The sequence below is a fragment of the Strix aluco genome, chromosome 23 (assembly GCF_031877795.1).
Source record: "Strix aluco isolate bStrAlu1 chromosome 23, bStrAlu1.hap1, whole genome shotgun sequence".
Taxonomy (NCBI): Eukaryota; Metazoa; Chordata; class Aves; order Strigiformes; family Strigidae; genus Strix; species Strix aluco.
This window is the reverse complement of record NC_133953.1, coordinates 2,222,051-2,240,491: the sequence shown is the minus strand read 5'-3', so window position 1 is coordinate 2,240,491 and position 18,441 is coordinate 2,222,051. Positions and strand designations below refer to the sequence as shown.

Below are 18,441 nucleotides of genomic sequence, written 5' to 3'. Positions count from 1 at the left end.
TCCGCGCTGCTGCCTTGGGGCAGACAGCGGGACCGCCGGGGACAGCCCCCAGGTAGCCTCCTCGGCCTAGGGGGGGCTCCTGCAGCCCCCACGGCACCGCCCGGCCCTCGCCGCGCTCCCCCCGGCCGTCCCGCCGCTGCGCAGTGAAGCCGCGCACCCTGCGCGGCGCCATTACACGGCGATCCCGCCCCGCCGTGCTTTACGGCAGCGCGGTGGTGTCGCGCGGCGCTGTGCGGCGCCGTGCCCGGACAGAGGAGGTCACCGAGCGGCGGCGGCGGGGCCGCGGCTCCGGCTCCGGCTCCAGCATGTGGCGGGTGTTGGTGCGACGCGTAGCCCGGGGCTCGGCGGGAGCTCCCGGTCTGGTGCGGAGCTGCCGAGCGCTTAGTGCCGCTGGGGCCGGCCGCGGCGCGGCGGTGGGGGTCGGGGCTGTGCCGTTGGGCTGCGGCCCAGCGTGGGGCCGCCCCATGCACCGGCCTGAAGGGCTCCTGCTGCTCTCTGCTTGGCCCCGGCTCGTCCCGTGCCGCTGCTGCAGTCTCCCGGCACACCAGAAGGTGAGAGCCTCCCCCCTCCCCCCACCCTAGGCAGCCAGGGTGCCCCCCACACCCCCTGATGTTCGTGCCTCTATATTCACTGGGGTCCCCCAGAGGACAGACTCGTCCGTCCCGTCCCCTCCCCCCGCCTCGGGGGCAGCCCCTTCACTTTCTCTCTTCAGGTCTTGCTTCCCCTCACCGAGCAGCTCAGTTTGCCCTGGGGAACTGTAGCTCTTCTTTCCCCACTCTCGCAATTCTCATACCCTTGCTGCCCCCCTGCCCCTAATCCGTGTACTGTCACCGACTACCACCTCCTTTACCCCTAGTCTTTTTTCCCTGTACCCCTCTGGGTCCCCCAGCATAGCTTCTCCCTTTCTTGGTCAGCCCCATCTTAGCAGCCCAATATTGGTTTGCCCTGGGGTCTTACCGGCAGGTTGGAGGCAGTTCTGACCTGCTGGGGATGTGCACATAGGCTCTCCTTTGTGCCCCCCTGTCCCAGCCTGTGCCCTGTACGTGGAGTTCCCACTGTTAGAGCTGTCTGGGTTGTAACACTGCCCTATTCCTCACAGGTGGCCTTGCCAGCTCTGTCCCCCACGATGCAGATGGGCACCATTGCACGCTGGGAAAAGAAGGAGGGTGACAAGATCGGTGAAGGGGAGCTCATAGCAGAGGTATCCTGGGAGCACAGGCTGTGCTGCATTTCTAATGAGCTGCATGTGCATCCTGGGTTCTCACTTGAACACAGATCTTGGGTTAAAGATCACAGATCCCAACAGATGCTGTTGGGAACAAGCCTTTCAAAGCTGGTTGCTGCTTTTCCTCTTTCTGAGCAGTAGCAGCATGTAACCTGTTGGAGAGCATGCTTTCCTATAGCTGGTGCCACAGGGTAATTTTTCCAGAACTGTGTGTGTTGTGACCCTACACTGTCAGACTGGAAGGCTCTGAGCTCACTGATCTTTTCTGTTGCCGTAATATCTTGTTCTCTCTCAAAGGTGGAGACAGACAAAGCAACAGTTGGCTTTGAGAGTGTGGAGGAATGCTACTTGGCCAAGATCCTGGTGCCAGAAGGAACAAGAGATGTTCCTATTGGGGCCATAATATGTATCACAGTAGAAAAGTATGTATGTTGCTAAACCTTGAGTTGAATTTTCTCTCTTGGGGCTTCTTGTGTGCCTTGGCTTGCAGACAGTCATCTGACTGGTTTTGTGGTTCTGTGTTTCCTTCTAGGCCTGAATATGTTGATGCCTTTAAAAATTATACTCTGGATTCTGCAGCATCTGCTCCCCCTGCAGCCTCAGTGCCTCCCCCTCAAGCTGCAGCTCCCTCACCACCAACTCAGCCTTCTCCTCAGGCTCCTGGCAGCTCTTATCCTCCTCATATGCAGGTAAGAGAGCGTTGCTGATGATTTAAGGCTTGTTACACTCTTTTTCTGTCTTTGGCATTGCTAGCTCCAGTTACTAGCTATAATTGCAGGAGTATCTGCCAGTTGAACTGTTGCGTGCAGGTGTTTGGGGAGGTCCCAGAAAGCTTTTTGTCAGAAAATTATTGTAGTATCCCAGCTGCTAGTAGAGGAGAGACTTGTCTCCAGCAGTCTAGAAAAACCTGCTACTTTTGCATTATTTGGACAGTTCTGGTATAAAAAGACCTGGTGTTAAGTGTGAATAAGCTCTGAAGGCCCTGCTCACGTCTCAGAGCAGAACTCAAGTCTGTGAATACTCTGATGAACACACCAGATGTGTGTGTGGGTGACTAATAATGAGTTGTATTTGAGGATAATCTTTTTACCTTGCTTAGATACTGAAGTGTATATCCACTGATGTTGTATTTGAGCACTTTGTAGTGGGGTATTTCTGACATTCGTTTGAAAAAAAAAACCTGAAATACTAAACCTCATTCCACAGATGACATGTGGGAACTGGTTTGTCTGAGATGTTACGCAGTCAGTAATTGAACAAAGAATTAATTAAAGGCTTCTTAATCTGACTTGTGTTTTAGCTACTAAACTTGCTTACTTCCCACCGCTTGCCTTATCCGTTCAGTTTTGCTCTGTGCTCACGCGTGTTGTGTTTGTGCACAGCAATGTGCATCTCTGAGTGCTTGTTGGAAGACGTCTGTATGGCTTTTAAAGGGGCCAAACCTGTTTGTCACAGGCAAAGTGACTTGCTTCAGCCTTCCTTTTAGCCTTGCAGATAGCAGCTGCAAGATACTCCCAATGTGATGGTGTTAATAATTATTTTGATATATAGATTTCATGCTCTTTGCTTTTGCTTGTTTTCTTGCTTAGGCCTTGATAAAAGAAGCCAAACTAGCAATATGGGACAGCACTGTGCTTTGCTGTAATGGAGCCAGATCTAGGAGTGCATTAAAGGCTGGCAACTTCTTTAGGTTGGCATCATTTAGTCAGGAGTTCAAACTGTGTTCCTTTTGGATTACCAGAATCTGATTCTCTTGTATTCTCTGGCCTCACAGGTCACTCTCCCTGCCCTGTCACCTACCATGACAATGGGCACAGTGCAGAGATGGGAGAAGAAGGTTGGGGAAAAACTGAATGAGGGAGACTTACTGGCAGAAATTGAGACAGATAAAGCCACAATAGGTGAGTCAACTCCAAAGTCAAGAATGGATGAGGTGCCCTTAAAAGGGGCGGATCCAGAGTAGCCTCTGTGCCAGCTGTTCTCCTGGCTGCTCAGGGTGTGAAGCTGTGGGACAACTAAAAGAAATTTTGTTAACTTCTCGATCCATTGAAGAGCTAAACGTTAGAGCTCCTAAAACACTTCTATTTCTTCATCAAATACCTCTTAGTAATGTACAGTGCATGGAGATGCTTCCCTGCTAATTGCACTGAAAAGGATTATCTTACCTACTAAATACAGGACAGCGCTTTAGCTACCGAAGTCTTTAGAAGCAGCATTTAGAGGAACTCTTCAGCTGCATCGGGCACCAAACCAGTTTTATTTCTTTCCCTTACAGGCTTTGAAGTGCAGGAAGAAGGCTACTTGGCAAAAATCTTGGTGCCTGAAGGAACAAGAGATGTGCCATTAGGAACAACTCTCTGCATCATTGTGGAGAAAGAGGAGGATATTCCAGCCTTTGCTGACTACCAAGACACTGCAGTAACTGACATGAAGGCACAAGCTGCTCCTCCTCCTCCTCCTCCTCCTCCACTAGTAAGAACCATTCTTGGCATGTGAGAGAAGTTACAGGGACCGTTAAGAAGTCTGATCTGAACTGTTCTGCGGGTTTGATAGTGTGAAGCCCAGGCTCCAACATTAACATTTATGATTCTTTGAATGCAAGGCTAACACGTGTTGGTGATAGGGGACCGAGTGATCGCTAGTTTGCCCTCCAGAAACTGGAGCAGATGGTCATTCATTATGATCTCTTCTCCAGCCTCTTGCTCTGCCAGTTCTAATGCCTCATCCTTGAAAATTGGGAGCATAAGTTATTTATTTCACCTTTTTTGGGTGTATAGTTCAGCAGCTTAGTTGGCCTCCTTCCCAGGAAGTTTTTGATTTAATATCTGCAACTGGGAAACTTCTCTGAATCTGAAAATTCTTTCAGATTAGTGACTGTTTTTGCTATTCTCTTGACTGGTAATTAGATGGTCCTGTTCTCTTACTGTACCTTCGAAGCTTTTGCTGAGTGATCCCGAAGCTAATGGCTTTGATTCTGTTAAGGTGGTGGCAACTCCTGCTGCTGCTCCTCCCCAGCCTGCTGTTCCTTCTACTCCAGCAGTCCCCACAGCTGGGCCACCTCCCCGGAAAGGAAGGATCCTGGTTAGTCCCCTGGCAAAGAAAATGGCAGCAGAAAAAGGAATTGACCTTGCCCAAGTGAAAGGTAGGTTGCCGTTCCGCTTCCTTGCTCTCACTATCAAGTGTCTGTCCCTCTAGGTACATACTTGCCTGTTCTTTTCTTTCATCCCTGTCAGAGACTTGCTGACTATGCAGCTGTCCTCACCAGTGGTGGTGTTAAGTGACTTACCTCTGTTGAATAAAACTGGTGCCTTTAGAAGCAATGCCCTGTTGCAAATAATTGAAATCCTCATATGTTTTTCTTTGACCCTTTTAGGTACTGGACCAGATGGTAGAATCACAAAGAAAGATGTGGAGTCATTTGTGCCACCAAAGGCTGCTCCAGTGAGTAGGCTTGAGGTCTGCAAGAATGGATATTTTATTATAGTGATGGAAATGCTCTGTAGAAATGCAGTAACTATATGGAACTGTTATTGCTGGATTGGTTGAGTTATGATGCTATGTGGGCTATGGTGACTGTTAGGTTGTAAAGCTTAACCTGTCAGAAACACGAACAAAGTTTTCTTCCTTTATTTGTGCTTTTGGTATTTCACTGAGGGGGGAAAAAAAAAATGTGTGCTCCCAACCCTTCATTTGGTTGCTACATTGTTATGGATTGAGGTAAACTCAGTCCCTGCTGATCTAACATTACTGAAAAGAGGCAATGAGAATGAAAGCCAGACTTATGATCCAACAGCCTGTCCACAAGTCTGTTCTTATACCTTTGCTTGTCATTTATAGGAGATAATGAAAGTGTTGCTTTGTGTGCTGCTGGAAGGGATGTGGCCAAGTGCAGTTTGAGAGTGCCCTCTAGCATACCTCTCTGCTGTACGTAAAACAACCATCTATCAGGACTTACTACTCTGGCAGCTTCGTAGCAGTGTGTATCAGTGTTGCATTTCTAACTCATCCAATTTAATAATTGAATATAGGACTTCTAAGAAACCTAGTGGGTACTGGAGAGGTGAGGATAGAGAGTAGAAATATCTGCTGCTCTTAAGCAAGAGGCAACTTAGTCTCAGCACTCGTCCCACATACCGGATTATTCTGTACAACTGGTATTTGGATAGTCCTGTGAATTATGCTGTGTTTCTCTGATCGCAGGCTCCAGCACTAGAGGCAGTTCCTGCAGCTGCTGCAGTTGCAGCAGCACCAGTGGGGACCTTCACAGATATCCCGATCAGCAACATTCGGAGGGTAGGAAGATTTTATTCCTTTCCGAGGTCATTATTTGCAGCCGTGAATTTTCCAAATTGATTTATTTTCATTGTTTCTATTGTATACCTGCAGGTCATTGCTCAGCGGTTGATGCAGTCTAAACAAACAATACCTCACTACTACCTTTCTGTTGATATAAACATGGGAGAAGTACTGGTGCTAAGGAAAGAACTCAATCAGGTAAAGCATTTAGGCATGGTGAGAATGTGTGTGTGAGGAAAGCTGCATTTTCTCCCAGGTTTGCCCACCCTGCTTATTGTTGATAATGCCATTTTGGCTTGAAAAAAAATAGTCTTTTCAGTGCCATTTCTACCTGTTGTGGATCAGTTCTGAACTGTCTGTGACAGAATAAGACTTGTTACCCATGCACTGATTTCTGACTTCCCTAAGAGGGCCGCTTTGTGCTCTGCTTGGTGGTGTTTGATTCTTCCAGCTGGAAAGTAGGGTAAAAGGGTAAAAAGGTTTTTAAGGGTAAAAAGGGTAGAAATTCAAGCAAAATAATAACTTTAAGCCAAGTTTGGGGAAAAACAGACATTAAAAAAGATTGTGCCTTCTTAAATGATGAAGGAGATGTATTCATGCACTTCAAATACTAATGCTTACAAGTATTGTGATCATTTTCTAATGTTTTCTCTAAACAAGGCTGCACGGCAGTGACTATCCAAGTTAATAGAGTTAATGTGTAAGAGACAAACTGACGCCTCAAATCTCTTTATTTACAGGAGGTCTCGGATAACATTAAGCTTTCTGTCAATGACTTCATAATTAAAGCTTCTGCTCTGGCATGCTTGAAGGTGCCTGAGGCAAATTCTTCATGGATGGACACAGTTATTAGGCAGTAAGTTTATGGTACGGTCGAAGCCAGAAACTTTCTTTGTTCATGGCTAAATAGCAGACTTCTGGGATTTGAGGAGGGAGGGGAACAGGTATAATGCAAAGGTTGAGGGGCTGTCGTTAAAGTGCTAAGAACTTTGCATCTAAGGCTAGTGTGCAAGGTGAAATAATTGTTGCAGAATTAATATTAATTTAGAGTTGTCTGAACAGTGCTGAAAATTTTTTTTGTTATCTTGCTAAAGTAACTGGCATCCCCCTTGTGTCTTGCAGAAATCACGTAGTGGATGTTAGCGTTGCAGTTAGTACTCCTGCAGGGCTTATAACCCCTATTGTGTTTAATGCACATATAAAGGGCCTGGCTTCCATTAGTAAGGATGTGGTTTCTTTGGCAACTAAAGCCCGAGAAGGTAAACTTCAGCCTCATGAATTCCAGGTGAGAAACTCGGATCGCTGTTAAACTCTGCTGCCCCTCACTTCTGTTCAGAAGCCCTGTTCAGAATGAGCAAAGCCTATTTTGTGATGTTTCAGCCATGTTCATTAATATTCCACATGAAACAGCTTTTGCAAATTTGACTATGAATGTGTTTTTCTTGTAGGGTGGTACTTTCACAATTTCCAATTTAGGAATGTATGGGATTAAGAATTTCTCTGCCATAATCAATCCACCTCAAGCCTGCATCCTTGCAGTTGGTTCCTCAGAGAAAAGGCTAGTGCCAGCTGATAATGAGAAAGGGTAAGTATTCATCTGATTCTGCATATACCGAGCTTCTGAATTCAAACTCTGAAATAATGGCTAGTTTTCTAACACTTCCATTAGATTATAATTTAAAAAACAAAATTAATTGTTGACATACCGCTTTCAGTACCTTCTGAAGAAGTGCAGTGACATCTTGTATGAAAGGGTCACACAGGCGTTAAAGAGAAACACGGTGCCTGAGGAATGATCTGCCATACATTTATTCTTGCAACTTCTTTGCAAGTTAATGAAATGCTGTTTCTTTCTTCGAGGGGTAGGGTTAAACTGTGGAAAAGCGTCTGGGATCCACAACAGTTTAGGCACCTGTTCTTCTTTTAACAGCTTAAATTTGCCTTTAAGGAAAACCTAAGGGATGGATTATAATTCAAGTGTCCTGTATGTAATATCACCTTGTCTGGAGCTTGAATTAGCATAGACCCAGGAGCACATTTAGGATTATTTGAACTTGTTAACAGTCCTAGATATCTATCGCTGATACGTGGGGAAACCGGAGGTTGCTGGTTAAAATGGCTCCTTCTTTAATCATGTTGGGCTCTTCTTGTGATCCAAAGAAAGAGGAGCTTCCTGTCGTAAAGGGAACATACAAATGTGTTTCTTAATTGTAGAAAAGGAATGAATGTGATCTGCTGTCTAGTGTAATCTTTTTTAGAAGTCCACAGGGAGAACCCTCTGTTACCTAGCACCAACTCCTATTGCTGGTTCTCTGATAAAAGCTTTTTTGCTTTGTTAGTGGCACTGACTTGCAGAGGATTGTGTTAACATTTGTCTTTTTTTTTTTTTTCTTACAGATTTGATGTGGCTAGTGTGATGTCTGTTACACTTAGCTGTGACCATCGTGTTGTAGATGGAGCAGTTGGAGCACAGTGGCTTGCTGAATTCAAGAATTTCCTTGAAAAGCCAGTAACCATGCTGCTATAATTTAACCATGCAAGCAAAATTTTCCTGGGTCACACTGTTTTGTTTTAAACAAGCTATTTAGACTTTAGTGTTCAGACTTATTAAAAGAGTTTCTTTTTTATTTTAAATATGTATTATATTATCTGGTAATGTTATTACCAGTGTGTACAGAAAAAGTTTGCAAAAGTGCTTTTCAGAGCAATACTACAGCTATACTGTATTTTTATACAGTTAACTTGCAAACTCTTCCAAAACAGAGTTAAACATCCCAGATTTAAAAATGATCCAGGCAGTACACATACTGCCATCTGCTTCTAAACTAGGATGAACAGGGGGGTACATACCAAGCAATTTCATGACCTCAGTGTTCTCAGAAATTTGAATTATAAACATCTCTTCACAGGAGTTCAGATGAGATGGTGACTGAAACGTACAAGTTAGTAGAAGGTGAATTCCCTTATTATCCTGTTCTCCTGCTGGGGTGGGTGAGTGTGACAGATGCACTAAGGGACTGAAGCGCCTGGGAATAGTTTCTCAAAGGCCAAGTGCTAGCATTCCAAATCTCTCTTGGAATTTGGCACTGGTCTGGACCTTCTCAGCTATGTGATCCCATTTGAGCACTTTAAGGTGAAAGAGAACTGCTGTCTGTGGGATCACAGCTCTCGGATGCCACAGGGAATGTGCTGTCTTCTCATGGACTTTCACTTACATGTGCTTTTTGTATGAAAACTCTTTAATTGCTATTCCTCATGCTAAGACTATGATGACATGGAAGTAACTGTTTTGCAGAATGTTCACAAGAATCTGTGTGTTGGAACCCAATATAGGCAAATCACACATGCTGATAATCCCATCAGTGGATATTAATCATGTGATGACTCGAATGTTTGGAATGATTTTTTTCAAGCATTCTAACATAGGACGCTAGTCATTGGTACTGTGGTTCTTCCCTGAATTGTCTATGTTGTCCCAGCCTCAGTAAGCTGCAGAATGTGCTACCCATGTATATATTGTATGTAAAATGCTTCAGTAGTTCGTTGGACTTGTGTCCAGTTACCCCAGTCATTGTATCCTGAAAGGGGTGCAGTGCTGAACATTCTGAAATTCCACTTTCCACATGGAAATGTTAATGTAAAAAGGACGACTGTGTAGTTACTACAGAGTGACCAGGATAATTAAATAAGGGGGGGGAAGTTTAAAAAAAAAAGAAAGAAGACGTTAAAGCTGATCTGTTATTCTGTATATTGCATTATGTACTGTTTCCTGTAAAGTTCTACAAAATTCACTAAAGATGTTGAAAGAAAATACTGTGGAAATTAAATATTTTTGTGGGAACTATTTAATGTCCGGTTGCTGTGGTACCTGGTTTTCATGTCTGGCTTAAGCAAAAAAGTGCATTAAGGTTTTGGTTTTTCATTAATGATCTTAAAATATCTTGGTTCCAGACCTGCTCTAGTGAACCTACATTCTATTAAATGTTTGGAATTGACAACTACTAAAACATGTTCCAGTGCTTTTCTGTTCAGTTGTGTGTGGCTTACTGTACTGCTGTAGCACCATCAGAGCTGTTCAGCCTTTCAGTCTGATGGTGAAACTCACCCTATTAACTTTAAATTGTAATCACAAATGTTCCAAAATAATACATGCTTTATTACTGTCACGCAGCAGTAAACTTTAATCTTCCTGGCTTCCTTGCTGCAGTTTTCACCAGAACCTCAAAATTCTGCCTACGGAGACCTTTCACTTTCTCCCTGCAGTAAGACACTAAATAGTTTATGTTATGGAAGCACTCTGTGCATGACACTTGCAACTCCAAAAACCCTACACAGTGCGTGTGCTTGGAGTGCTGATGGTGACTTCTGGTCCTGCCTGCACCCTGCGACAGGCCAGCTTGTGCAGTGATAGAATTTCAGCTTGGACTTGCAACTATAACCACTGAACAGTATTTCAATACAACCATCTAAGTTTCTTTGAAAGAAAGAAGGGGGAAGACTGAGAGTTACTGCTCGTTTGTAAGCCTGTATTTTAAAGTCGCAGCTCAAAACCAATTTGTTGCCATTTCTGATCTGGTATCAGTACAGAAACATGGTTATAGTGCAGATGTGTCATAGAAGCCATAAGAACGACATACTGCTGAACCAGTCATGAAACTAAGATCACTTAAACTTTTGTCCCTTTCTCAATTAATTCTAGTAATGCTTAGTAATCCTTGAAGTTGTTTTGTGTTGCTTTGTATTACTTTGTATTTTGTGTATCTCTGTAAGCTAACGCAGATCGTTTTCCTAGTTGAAGTGCTCCCAGGTTGGCTTTGGTTGCTAACTTCGTGCTAAGGGTTCCTGAGTTTTGAATCTCTATGTGCTGTTGTGAATAGTACGGAGTAAGTCTATTGTTTTATGGTCTCACTCAGAGATTACCAAACTGGTAAGAAGTGAGGTGAAGCATATTCAGTGACTGAAAAGACCACAAAGCCTGTTCCAGGTAAGATCAGCAGGAATTGTCCTAAAGAGAACAGCAAGAGCATGCAGGGCAACTTGTAGAAGCGTGTATGACGCCTCTGCTGCTTGTTCTGGCATTAAATACATGCGAGAGCTGTTCTAACCGTGTGAATCTAGTAATCAATTATTTAGCAAAAAGACTTCCCAACTGTTATTGCTATACCTTAAGGCAGAATTAATGATGTAGTAAAGCATGTATGCATTTATGGTTCTTTGCTACAGCTGTTAACATATTCAGGTGCTCCTTGAATATTTACGATCTTACTTTTTTCCCCAAGTTTGGTGGTCCTAGTGTTCCTCCAGACTTCCTTTTCTACATGCATCTTCTAAAGGCATTTAAGGTATTCACCACTGAAGATTAGAAGGCCGTTAAAAAAAAACTACCAACCTCATCACCATCTAAAAGTTAGGATTCTCATTCGAGGCTTTTGTTTTGCTCTGTCCTCTGTGAACAGGACCTGGATAGAATGCAGTCGTTAAAGATCTGTCTTGGCAACTGGCACTGTGATAAACAATACCCGTTTTCCTTTGTTAAATACTGCTGTAGCTGTTTCTTCATCCACCAATTCTGGCAGATCTAGTTGTAATTTGTATTTTTCAGGGACTTCAATAATTATGTCATCCTAAACCAAGAAAATTAAAATATTTGATTAACTATTTGACAACAAATTAGCAGTAAGCATTTCTAGGAATTCGATACTAGGCAGAAAACACAAGGTTATTCTTTCTGCTGTCTTACCTTTGAAATTCTCAGATCACACTCAGAAACAGAGCTAACCTTAGGCAATTCAATTTTGAGTTCAATTTTGAGTGTTTTTTTGTTTGCATCCTTCACAGTGATCATTTCGTAGACAGGGGTACTTAGCTTCTCTGGCATTTCAGTACTGGTAATTTCCTCTATCAGATGTACTTTAGACTGTGTCACACTTTCTTCCTTCAGGAGCACAGGAGCATTGCTGCAGTCCTCAGCTTCCAGAGCGTGTAGCAGCTGATCAAGTGTCAGTTCTTTCAAGAAAAATAAAGTTTTTCACACATATCACTCAGTTACTAAGATCTGTAATGTTATGCCACTTGACAAAAGTATCACGAAGGTTTTAACTGTAATTAATTGTAATTAGCAGTTTTGTCAGCTGAAGACACTGGCAGTTTCTCCTTCACCCGTGATTTGGTTTTATTGTCAATGGGTTAAAAGTTGTTTTCAGACTACTAGTTACAGCAGCAATCCCTTTTACTCAGGTTAGAGCAAAAGAAACTTAGCACCTCAAAGGATCAAACCCAAGTGGAGTTCCCATGTCTGGTGGATATAAGAAAAAGGGAATTTGCTGTTTCAGTGTCACTACAGTAAAACAGAGATGAACCCAGGCAGGCCAGCAGGGTTAAACTAGTGTCTGGTATGAATACCACTGCCTTATTCTGAATTCTTAGAGAAGCATTTGGTTTATGCTTATGGCAAGGATAGGGGTTAGAGAGATGAAGCCTGAATAAATGTTGGAGAATCTGATAGGGCCTGAAAGAAAAGTGACAGCAGATCTCTACATACCCTTCTTTGTGTTCTGACTGAAATGTGGAGTTGGCATCTGCCTTCCTTTCAGACGCTGCTGCATCGTTTCCAGGCTTCCCTTCAGTTTGAATGGTTCAATGGTGTACGAGTAAGAAAGAGTAAGTTTGCATCGCTCCTCAACAAATCTAAGGGTCAAGTGGATCAAGTGCTCCATTTTTTCTGGGTTTTCTTCTCCCCTCTGAAGAACATCTGGGTTATATGCAATATCTATAATGCTGTAAAGGTCTATAAAAATAAGTTATGTGTCAGAATTAGTGCTATGGTACCATATGCTGGCATTCTTTATAATCACTTGATTTAAAAGCAAAGGAAATGAACTTGTGGCTTCTGGGCAGAGTTCACTCTATCAACCTCACCTAGAGAGGACACCTCTCCATGTGCTCATCCTGCAGGCTGTGTTCGGGGAGGCAGCACAGTCCCAGTTAACAGGAGTGTGTGTGAGATTCCTCCTTCTCAGGATTTAGATGCGTGCAATTTTTGTGCTGCTTCAGCTTTTCTAAAAACGGCCGGGCTCATTTAGAGTCCCCGGTGAGACCCAGCCCCAGCCCCAGCCGGCCGCGGCGCAGCCCCAGCTCCGTCCAGCCCCGCACGCGGGCGCGGATCTCCGCGCGGGGCGCTCCTGCGGGAGAATCGCGTCCGTGGCGCGGGGCGGGCACGTACCTCCTTCGCCGGACACTGCTGCCAGCGGCCCCGCGCGGACAGGGAGGGGCTCGGCGGGGGCCCTGGGCGCCGGGACCCTTTTCCAGCTGCAGACGTTGATGAACAGCGGCCGCCCAGCGCCCTGCAAGAGACCGGCCCGCGGCTCAGCTCCGCGCCCGCCCCCCGCCGCCCTCGTACCCGCCCCTGGGGAGCCCCAAACCCCGCGCACCCACCGCGGGGCGGGCGCGCAGGCACAGGTGAGGCTCCGGCGGGGCGCGGAGCCGCTCGGCCTCGGCGCTCTGCTGCCGCAGGAGCCGGCGGTAGGCCCGGGGATCGTTCTCCGCCATCTCGTCCAGCAGCGCCCAGAGCCGCCCGGCCAGCGCCGCGCCCGCCATGGCTCCCGCCGTCGCCTAGCGACGGCAACCGGAAGGGCCGCGCTCCGCGGGTCCGCCCGCCGTCCCCGGCCGCCTCCCGCTGCCGCGAGTTCCGGCCCCGCCATCGCCCTCGCCCCGCTCCCCCGGCACCCCCCGCCCCGGCCCCGCCGCGGAGCTGGACGCTGCCCGCCTGTCCCCGGAGCCGCCGCCGGGCCGTTCCGCCCGGTGCCCGCCGCGGCCGGGGGCTCACGGCGGCTCAGCGTCCCGGCGTGTGCTGCCGGGCGGAGGCAACTCGGCGGGCACCGCCTCCGGTCGGGCGCCGAGAGCGAGGCCCGGCCTTGCCCGTCCCTTCCTGCCCGCGGCTGCGCCCCGGTGAGCGGCCCCCACCCGCCCCCGGGGGTGCCGGTGGGGCCGGTGTCCGCGGGGCCGCGTAGGGCGAGAGGATGTCCCGGGTGCCGGTGGGGAAGGTGCTGCTGCGGAACGTCATCCGGCACACGGGCGCGCACAACAAGGTACGGCCGGGGCCGGGGCCGGGGGCGGCCGGTGGCCGGCTGGGGCGCCCCCTTGCCCTCGCTCTCTGCGGTGGCTCCTCCGCCTGGCTCTGCCCCGTGCCCGCCTCTGCAGGCGGCTTTTGTCCGCGGGTGCGAGCGGCGAGGCCCGGGGCTGCACCGGGGCCTGGCCGTGCCGCCTGCGCCAGGCCCGGGACCGGCGGCCCCTCCCGGCGGCGCGGGGCGGGCGCGTGTGCCGGGAGCTGTGACCGTCGGGGGTCTCACGGGCGGTTTAACCTCGTTTTTCTTGAGTTCTCATCGTGGCGAGGGAATGTCTGTGTGTATTTACCTCTACAGTTTGCCCTATGTAAAACATGTTTTCGGAACTTTCATGGAAATTATGGTTTGCCTTTTTAAAAGTAGCAAACTAATGGTTTGGGGTTTTTTTCTTGTTGTGCTGTGCACATACTTTTAATTGAATCGGGGAATTTGAACTTTCTGTTGATGTGCACAGCCAGTATTTTAAAGATTAACAAACTCCCTGAACTTTAGCAAGCTAATTAAATCCTGACATAATTCAGCAGCTCCGTTTGTTTCATATGTTTATAAAATCACTCATTTACAGTGTCCCTAAACATAAATCTGTGCCAAACCACGCAGTACTTGCATGCTGTGATTTTTCAGCCTGGAGTGTAACTTCTCATTTTGGCTTGGTCCTTCCAGACGGTGTTTCTGTACTGACTTCTCTAACAGTTCGTCTGTTTGGGATGGGAATGAAGGACAAGGCAGGGCAGCCAGAACAGCTGAGATAATAAAATCAGGCAAACCCAACATTTCTGATGGTATTGTACTTAATGTGCTTTGTTAGGGTATTACCATCAAGAGGTTCTCTTTTGGTTACCTTGGTTATAGCTACAAATAATAACCAGTTTCAGTATGATAGGAGAGCTTGCTGTGAATTTTGTTAGCAGGAGTGTTGACCTAGGAGCTGACGTTACATGCTGCATATCTGTAAAGTTTCCCTAATGCTACACTTGTTTCCCTTCTGTGACTTTCAGATTCAGGAAGAGACAGAAATGTGGAAAATAAGGGAGTGGGAGAAGCAGACGGAAGAGACTTACTGGAAAAGGCAAAGCAGAATGCTGTCGGACACCTCCAGGTGTGTTTTAGTTGTGTGGAGGAGATAATTGACTTAGTTGCTGAACCCTTTTGCGTTTTAACACTTGAAGAGTGTTCTGTGGTGACTGTGTGTTTACAATATATGAAGACTACAGATACATTTATTTTCTCCTTAATGAGTCCCTGGAAAGAGGTCAGACTTCTGCTTAAGTCTAACCTTTTATCTCTTCATCTTAGATGTATAGTCTTCAAAATACAACATTAAGTAGGCTGGGCTCTCTGAAGGGATGGGGTAGGAAATGCTTAAGTAATATGTCAGAACGTTGTGAGGGAGGTCTAATGTATTGCTATTTAGGTTAGCAGTAAACAAAGCTGTTATGGTGTGGGGCCCTGCACTGTTATAACACACCAGGATTGACTGCTGCTGGTGTGGGATCTGTTAAATCATTCTGACATGCCTGAGGATCTCACAAGCTACATGAAACCAAGCTGGGTTTGGGGGAAGCGTTGGGGAGGGCAGGGGGAAGGTTACCACCATGAGGACTTTTCAGAAGCATGAATGTTGCAGGAAGTGGTTTTGGTATCTCAGGGTAGAACACCTTTCAGACTCAGGTGAGGTCCACGGCTGCTGCGTGGCTCAGGAAGTGTGGTGTTTCAAGTGAGAAACAAAACTAAAGCCACGGGCGTGTGAGATCAGTCAAAACTGTTGGTGCTTTCTGTAGATTTGGGGTCTTAGTCCTGATACCTGATCAAATTGCAGTTCTAGTAAGTTGGCTCCTTCAGTTTCTCCTTTGCTGCTTTTACTGCATATTGATAGTCTGCTCCTGCAGAGTATTCCAGAGGAAGAGACCTGCATTTGTTGTGATAGGCAGGATAACCCCTTCCTCTAACTTTGCATTGGGAGCATCTCTGTCAAGAATGTTGCTGTGCCCAGAGGGCCGTAGTAAGTTTTGAAAACCAGTGTTAGCTACTGAACTGGTTTTGTGAGAGCTGTTATCGGTGACTGTCTGTTAAAATGATAGCTGGTCTTCTTGCATAGATGGACATCCAAGACTTGCTGGATTTTTGCTCCTCTCGCTGGACTAACCCCTTGCTCAGAAAGTTTCTCCATCAGAGCTGGCAGCTGAAGGACAACTGTTCTCTTTCTGCAGCAGTCGGATGCGCAGTGATGGCTTTGATGAGGAGGGCTACAGGGCTGACTGGAAAACAAGGAACTCACACTTTCTTGACCTTGTTGAAGATGATCTCCTCAGGGCCCGATCCTGGAATAAAAAGCTGTATGAATGTGAAGCCAACATGCCAGACAGGTCTGTGGGGGAATTAATGTTCTGTGATTACAACTGTAATTAAAACACCTTTTTGGAGTCCTGTACCAAAAAGTTAGTACATTTTCAGTATGTATTCCTATAAAATAATGCTTGATCTCGTTTTGAGAATGAACAAGTAATATGCATGAACTTTTGCAGTGTCACAGAATACGTAATTTGAGTTCATCTTAGAGTTCCTAAGTCACAGTAAGCTGCAAAAGCTCAGTCCTAAGCATAGGAACTAAGCTTAGTATTTATTACTTTGCCCAAGGAACTTAAAAAAAACACTTGAGAAAATGCAAGCTAGGGTTATTTTAAAGAAATTTTAGTTGTAGTTTTCCATAATTAGAAGTGGAAAAGAGGCTGAGAACATAAGATGTATTTAAATAGTACCAGCCAAATCAGTCATATTTCCTTCCTTCTTTGTTGAGAAGGTTCTGATAGCCCTTCTTCTTTGCTGTCTAAACTCATGTTCGTTCTGTGGCTCTGTCTTTTCAGAATTATATTTTTTCCTTAAACACCCTGTCTGTTTCTAATAGGTGGTTCTGCTTTCTTACAGATGGGGTCACAGTGGCTATAAAGAGTTGTACCCTGAAGAATTTGATACAGATAGGTAAGGCAAGCAGGCTTACTAATGTATCCAGAATCTTCTGTCAGATTATGCAGGGAATTTTGCAAACTGAGTTTTAAATTTTTAATATAGATCAGCCTTGAACGTAAAGCAGCACTCTTTAGTTACAGACACCCACTGAAAAAAATCTAGTCCATTAATGTGGTTCCCCCTTGTCTGAGTCTTAGGAGGGGAGTGCATCTTTTGTAGTGATTAGACAGTCAGCTTTATGTTGAGTTACTAAAATGCTGTGAATCTGGAAGGTCTGTCTGGGCCAACAGAGAGTCAGAGTAGTAGGCTGAATCCAAAGCTCAGTATACACCCTCTCAAATATCAGCTCCAGGTTCTTCTTTCCATTTCTGTTTCTCCTTATTTGGAGAATATAAATTCTTGCAGTATCCTGGAGAGTGGGGACTTAACTGTAAAATAAGATCTTGGGTAGAATTAATTATTTTTAAACTACATCTAACAGAATCATCACGTACAATATCTGTCAGGCATATGGATTTGAAGTAACCTGCTATAAATGAGTTTTCATTTTGGTTTTCAGTACACATTCTCCTTGGTTCTGGCTCAAATACCTTATACAGGGGTATTAGCAAGGTGTGGACCCAAGCTGTTAATAAGTACTTGGAACAAAAATGCAGCTACCACATCTGTCAAAGTACCTGCTTCCCTGCTCTAGCCAAATGAATCGATGGGCTTGCTTAAAACTTTGAGACAGAAAAGGCTCAACTGCTGTGTGCCTGCCTGTCTGCTTCCTTCTGGTCATCCTTCGTTCTTTTTACAGTGACCAGCAAGAACGAGATGAACAAAATGCCATCAATGGGAAGAAGAAATCTCATCTGGGAAAGCAAACTGCCCGTGAGTCGCACAGACGGAAAAAGACAAAGAAATCGCACAAGAAGAAGCAAAAAAAGCGATCACACAAAAAGCGAAAGAAAAAGAAAAAGGAGCAAGGGAGAACATCATCAGGTTCTTCCCGGGAGAGCGAGTGCTCAGAAGAGGAGACTTCAAGCGCCCGTAAAGGGAAACACAAGCGCAAGAAAAAGACCAGGAAAGTGCCTGCCAGGGAACCTACCTCTTCTTCTGGGCAGGAAAGTGACTTTTCTCATGCAAGCAGCTCAACCACCAGCAGCTCCGAGGACAGTGAATCTGAGGAGAAAAAAGAGAAACGGCCCACAAAAAAGAGGAAGAAACGTCACAATTCTGTGTCAGAGAGCCACACTGAAGTACCAGAGAAGAGGAGCAAGAGGAAGAACTGGAAGGTGGCCGCTGATGAAAAATCGGAGGATAGCTCAGATGAAGACTGATGAGTCTAGGCTGCAGCTCAAACAATAAGGTAGAGGACAGAGGCAGGTATTTATCTTTCAGCACTGCCCCATGGTACAACTTGTTTCAACACTGTGGTTTATATACATCCTGCCAGCCCACAGGGGGAAAAACTGAGCCTCAGCAGCCTGCAGTGGGTGCCCCCTTGCTTTTCACTGACGTTCAGAAAACTGGGGGAGCAGTTGCCTGTCTCACAGGTTGACTGGTCCTGCCAACTTCAGATTCTTTTTCTGTGACCAGGTTGACCTCTGATGCACGAAAATGTTACAGGCTGTCTGCAGGGGGAAAACAGGCATGTCTGCACCACTTTTATTTTTTTAAAAATTCAGTTTTAACAGATTGCGGTTTTGGGCTACCAAATCAATGACTAAGACTTGCAATAGGAGAGGGGGGACACAAAAAGTCTCATAACAGAGGAAGTGTCACTGGATTTAACCCTACAGTAGCCTTGTCTTCCCATCCTCCAACAAAAGCAGACCTGTGTGGCAG

The 18,441-nt window shown here is 46.0% G+C and overlaps 3 protein-coding genes across 6 annotated transcripts; 2 read left to right on the top strand and 1 right to left on the bottom strand.

Moving 5' to 3' along the window:
* The first annotated feature begins 240 nt into the window (after positions 1-240).
* DLAT (dihydrolipoamide S-acetyltransferase) lies at positions 241-9,365 on the top strand. Of its 2 annotated transcripts, none has more exons than XM_074848936.1 (14): positions 241-551; positions 1,100-1,201; positions 1,523-1,647; positions 1,758-1,914; positions 3,000-3,126; positions 3,501-3,697; positions 4,208-4,367; positions 4,599-4,666; positions 5,426-5,518; positions 5,612-5,719; positions 6,262-6,377; positions 6,644-6,806; positions 6,970-7,106; positions 7,919-9,365. In XM_074848936.1, exons 1-14 carry the CDS (start codon positions 306-308, stop codon positions 8,046-8,048), a joined length of 1,929 nt encoding a protein of 642 aa, XP_074705037.1. In that variant the 5' UTR covers positions 241-305; the 3' UTR covers positions 8,049-9,365. The 2 variants fall into 2 exon arrangements, with proteins under 2 accessions (XP_074705037.1, XP_074705036.1); XM_074848935.1 differs by having other exon boundaries at positions 4,599-4,681.
* A 1,557-nt stretch (positions 9,366-10,922) lies between these two features.
* Positions 10,923-13,230, bottom strand: PIH1D2 (PIH1 domain containing 2). 2 transcript variants are annotated; one of them, XM_074848937.1, is made up of 5 exons: positions 12,956-13,198; positions 12,744-12,864; positions 12,063-12,308; positions 11,262-11,527; positions 10,923-11,145 (listed from the first exon to the last, which is right to left on the bottom strand). In XM_074848937.1, the coding sequence occupies exons 1-5, from the start codon at positions 13,115-13,117 to the stop codon at positions 10,999-11,001; spliced, it is 942 nt and encodes a 313-aa protein (XP_074705038.1). In that variant the 5' UTR covers positions 13,118-13,198; the 3' UTR covers positions 10,923-10,998. The 2 variants fall into 2 exon arrangements, with proteins under 2 accessions (XP_074705038.1, XP_074705039.1); XM_074848938.1 differs by having other exon boundaries at positions 12,744-13,230.
* A 158-nt stretch (positions 13,231-13,388) lies between these two features.
* On the top strand, positions 13,389-18,071 carry NKAPD1 (NKAP domain containing 1). Of its 2 annotated transcripts, XM_074848939.1 has the most exons (5): positions 13,389-13,608; positions 14,643-14,743; positions 15,855-16,010; positions 16,570-16,623; positions 17,411-18,071. In XM_074848939.1, exons 1-5 carry the CDS (start codon positions 13,540-13,542, stop codon positions 17,931-17,933), a joined length of 903 nt encoding a protein of 300 aa, XP_074705040.1. In that variant the 5' UTR covers positions 13,389-13,539; the 3' UTR covers positions 17,934-18,071. The 2 variants fall into 2 exon arrangements, with proteins under 2 accessions (XP_074705040.1, XP_074705042.1); XM_074848941.1 differs by lacking the exon at positions 13,389-13,608 and having other exon boundaries at positions 14,655-14,743; positions 15,743-16,010.
* Positions 18,072-18,441: the final 370 nt, after the last annotated feature.

Bases quoted from the DNA above. Each gene is read 5' to 3' on its own strand.
- PIH1D2 (XM_074848938.1), bottom strand. From the start codon at position 13,221: ATGGCGGGGCCGGAACTCGCGGCAGCGGGAGGCGGCCGGGGACGGCGG. The intron at 11,528-12,062 runs GTATGTAGAGAT...TTTTCTTGAAAG, and splicing joins CAGTCAGAACACAAAGAAGG to AACTGACACTTGATCAGCTG. The intron at 11,146-11,261 runs GTAAGACAGCAG...TTCTTGGTTTAG, and splicing joins GTGATCTGAGAATTTCAAAG to GATGACATAATTATTGAAGT.
- NKAPD1 (XM_074848939.1), top strand. From the start codon at position 13,540: ATGTCCCGGGTGCCGGTGGGGAAGGTGCTGCTGCGGAACGTCATCCGG. The intron at 14,744-15,854 runs GTGTGTTTTAGT...CTCTTTCTGCAG, and splicing joins ATGCTGTCGGACACCTCCAG to CAGTCGGATGCGCAGTGATG. The intron at 16,624-17,410 runs GTAAGGCAAGCA...TTCTTTTTACAG, and splicing joins GAAGAATTTGATACAGATAG to TGACCAGCAAGAACGAGATG.
- DLAT (XM_074848935.1), top strand. From the start codon at position 306: ATGTGGCGGGTGTTGGTGCGACGCGTAGCCCGGGGCTCGGCGGGAGCT. The intron at 5,720-6,261 runs GTAAAGCATTTA...CTTTATTTACAG, and splicing joins TAAGGAAAGAACTCAATCAG to GAGGTCTCGGATAACATTAA. The intron at 6,807-6,969 runs GTGAGAAACTCG...TTTTTCTTGTAG, and splicing joins TTCAGCCTCATGAATTCCAG to GGTGGTACTTTCACAATTTC.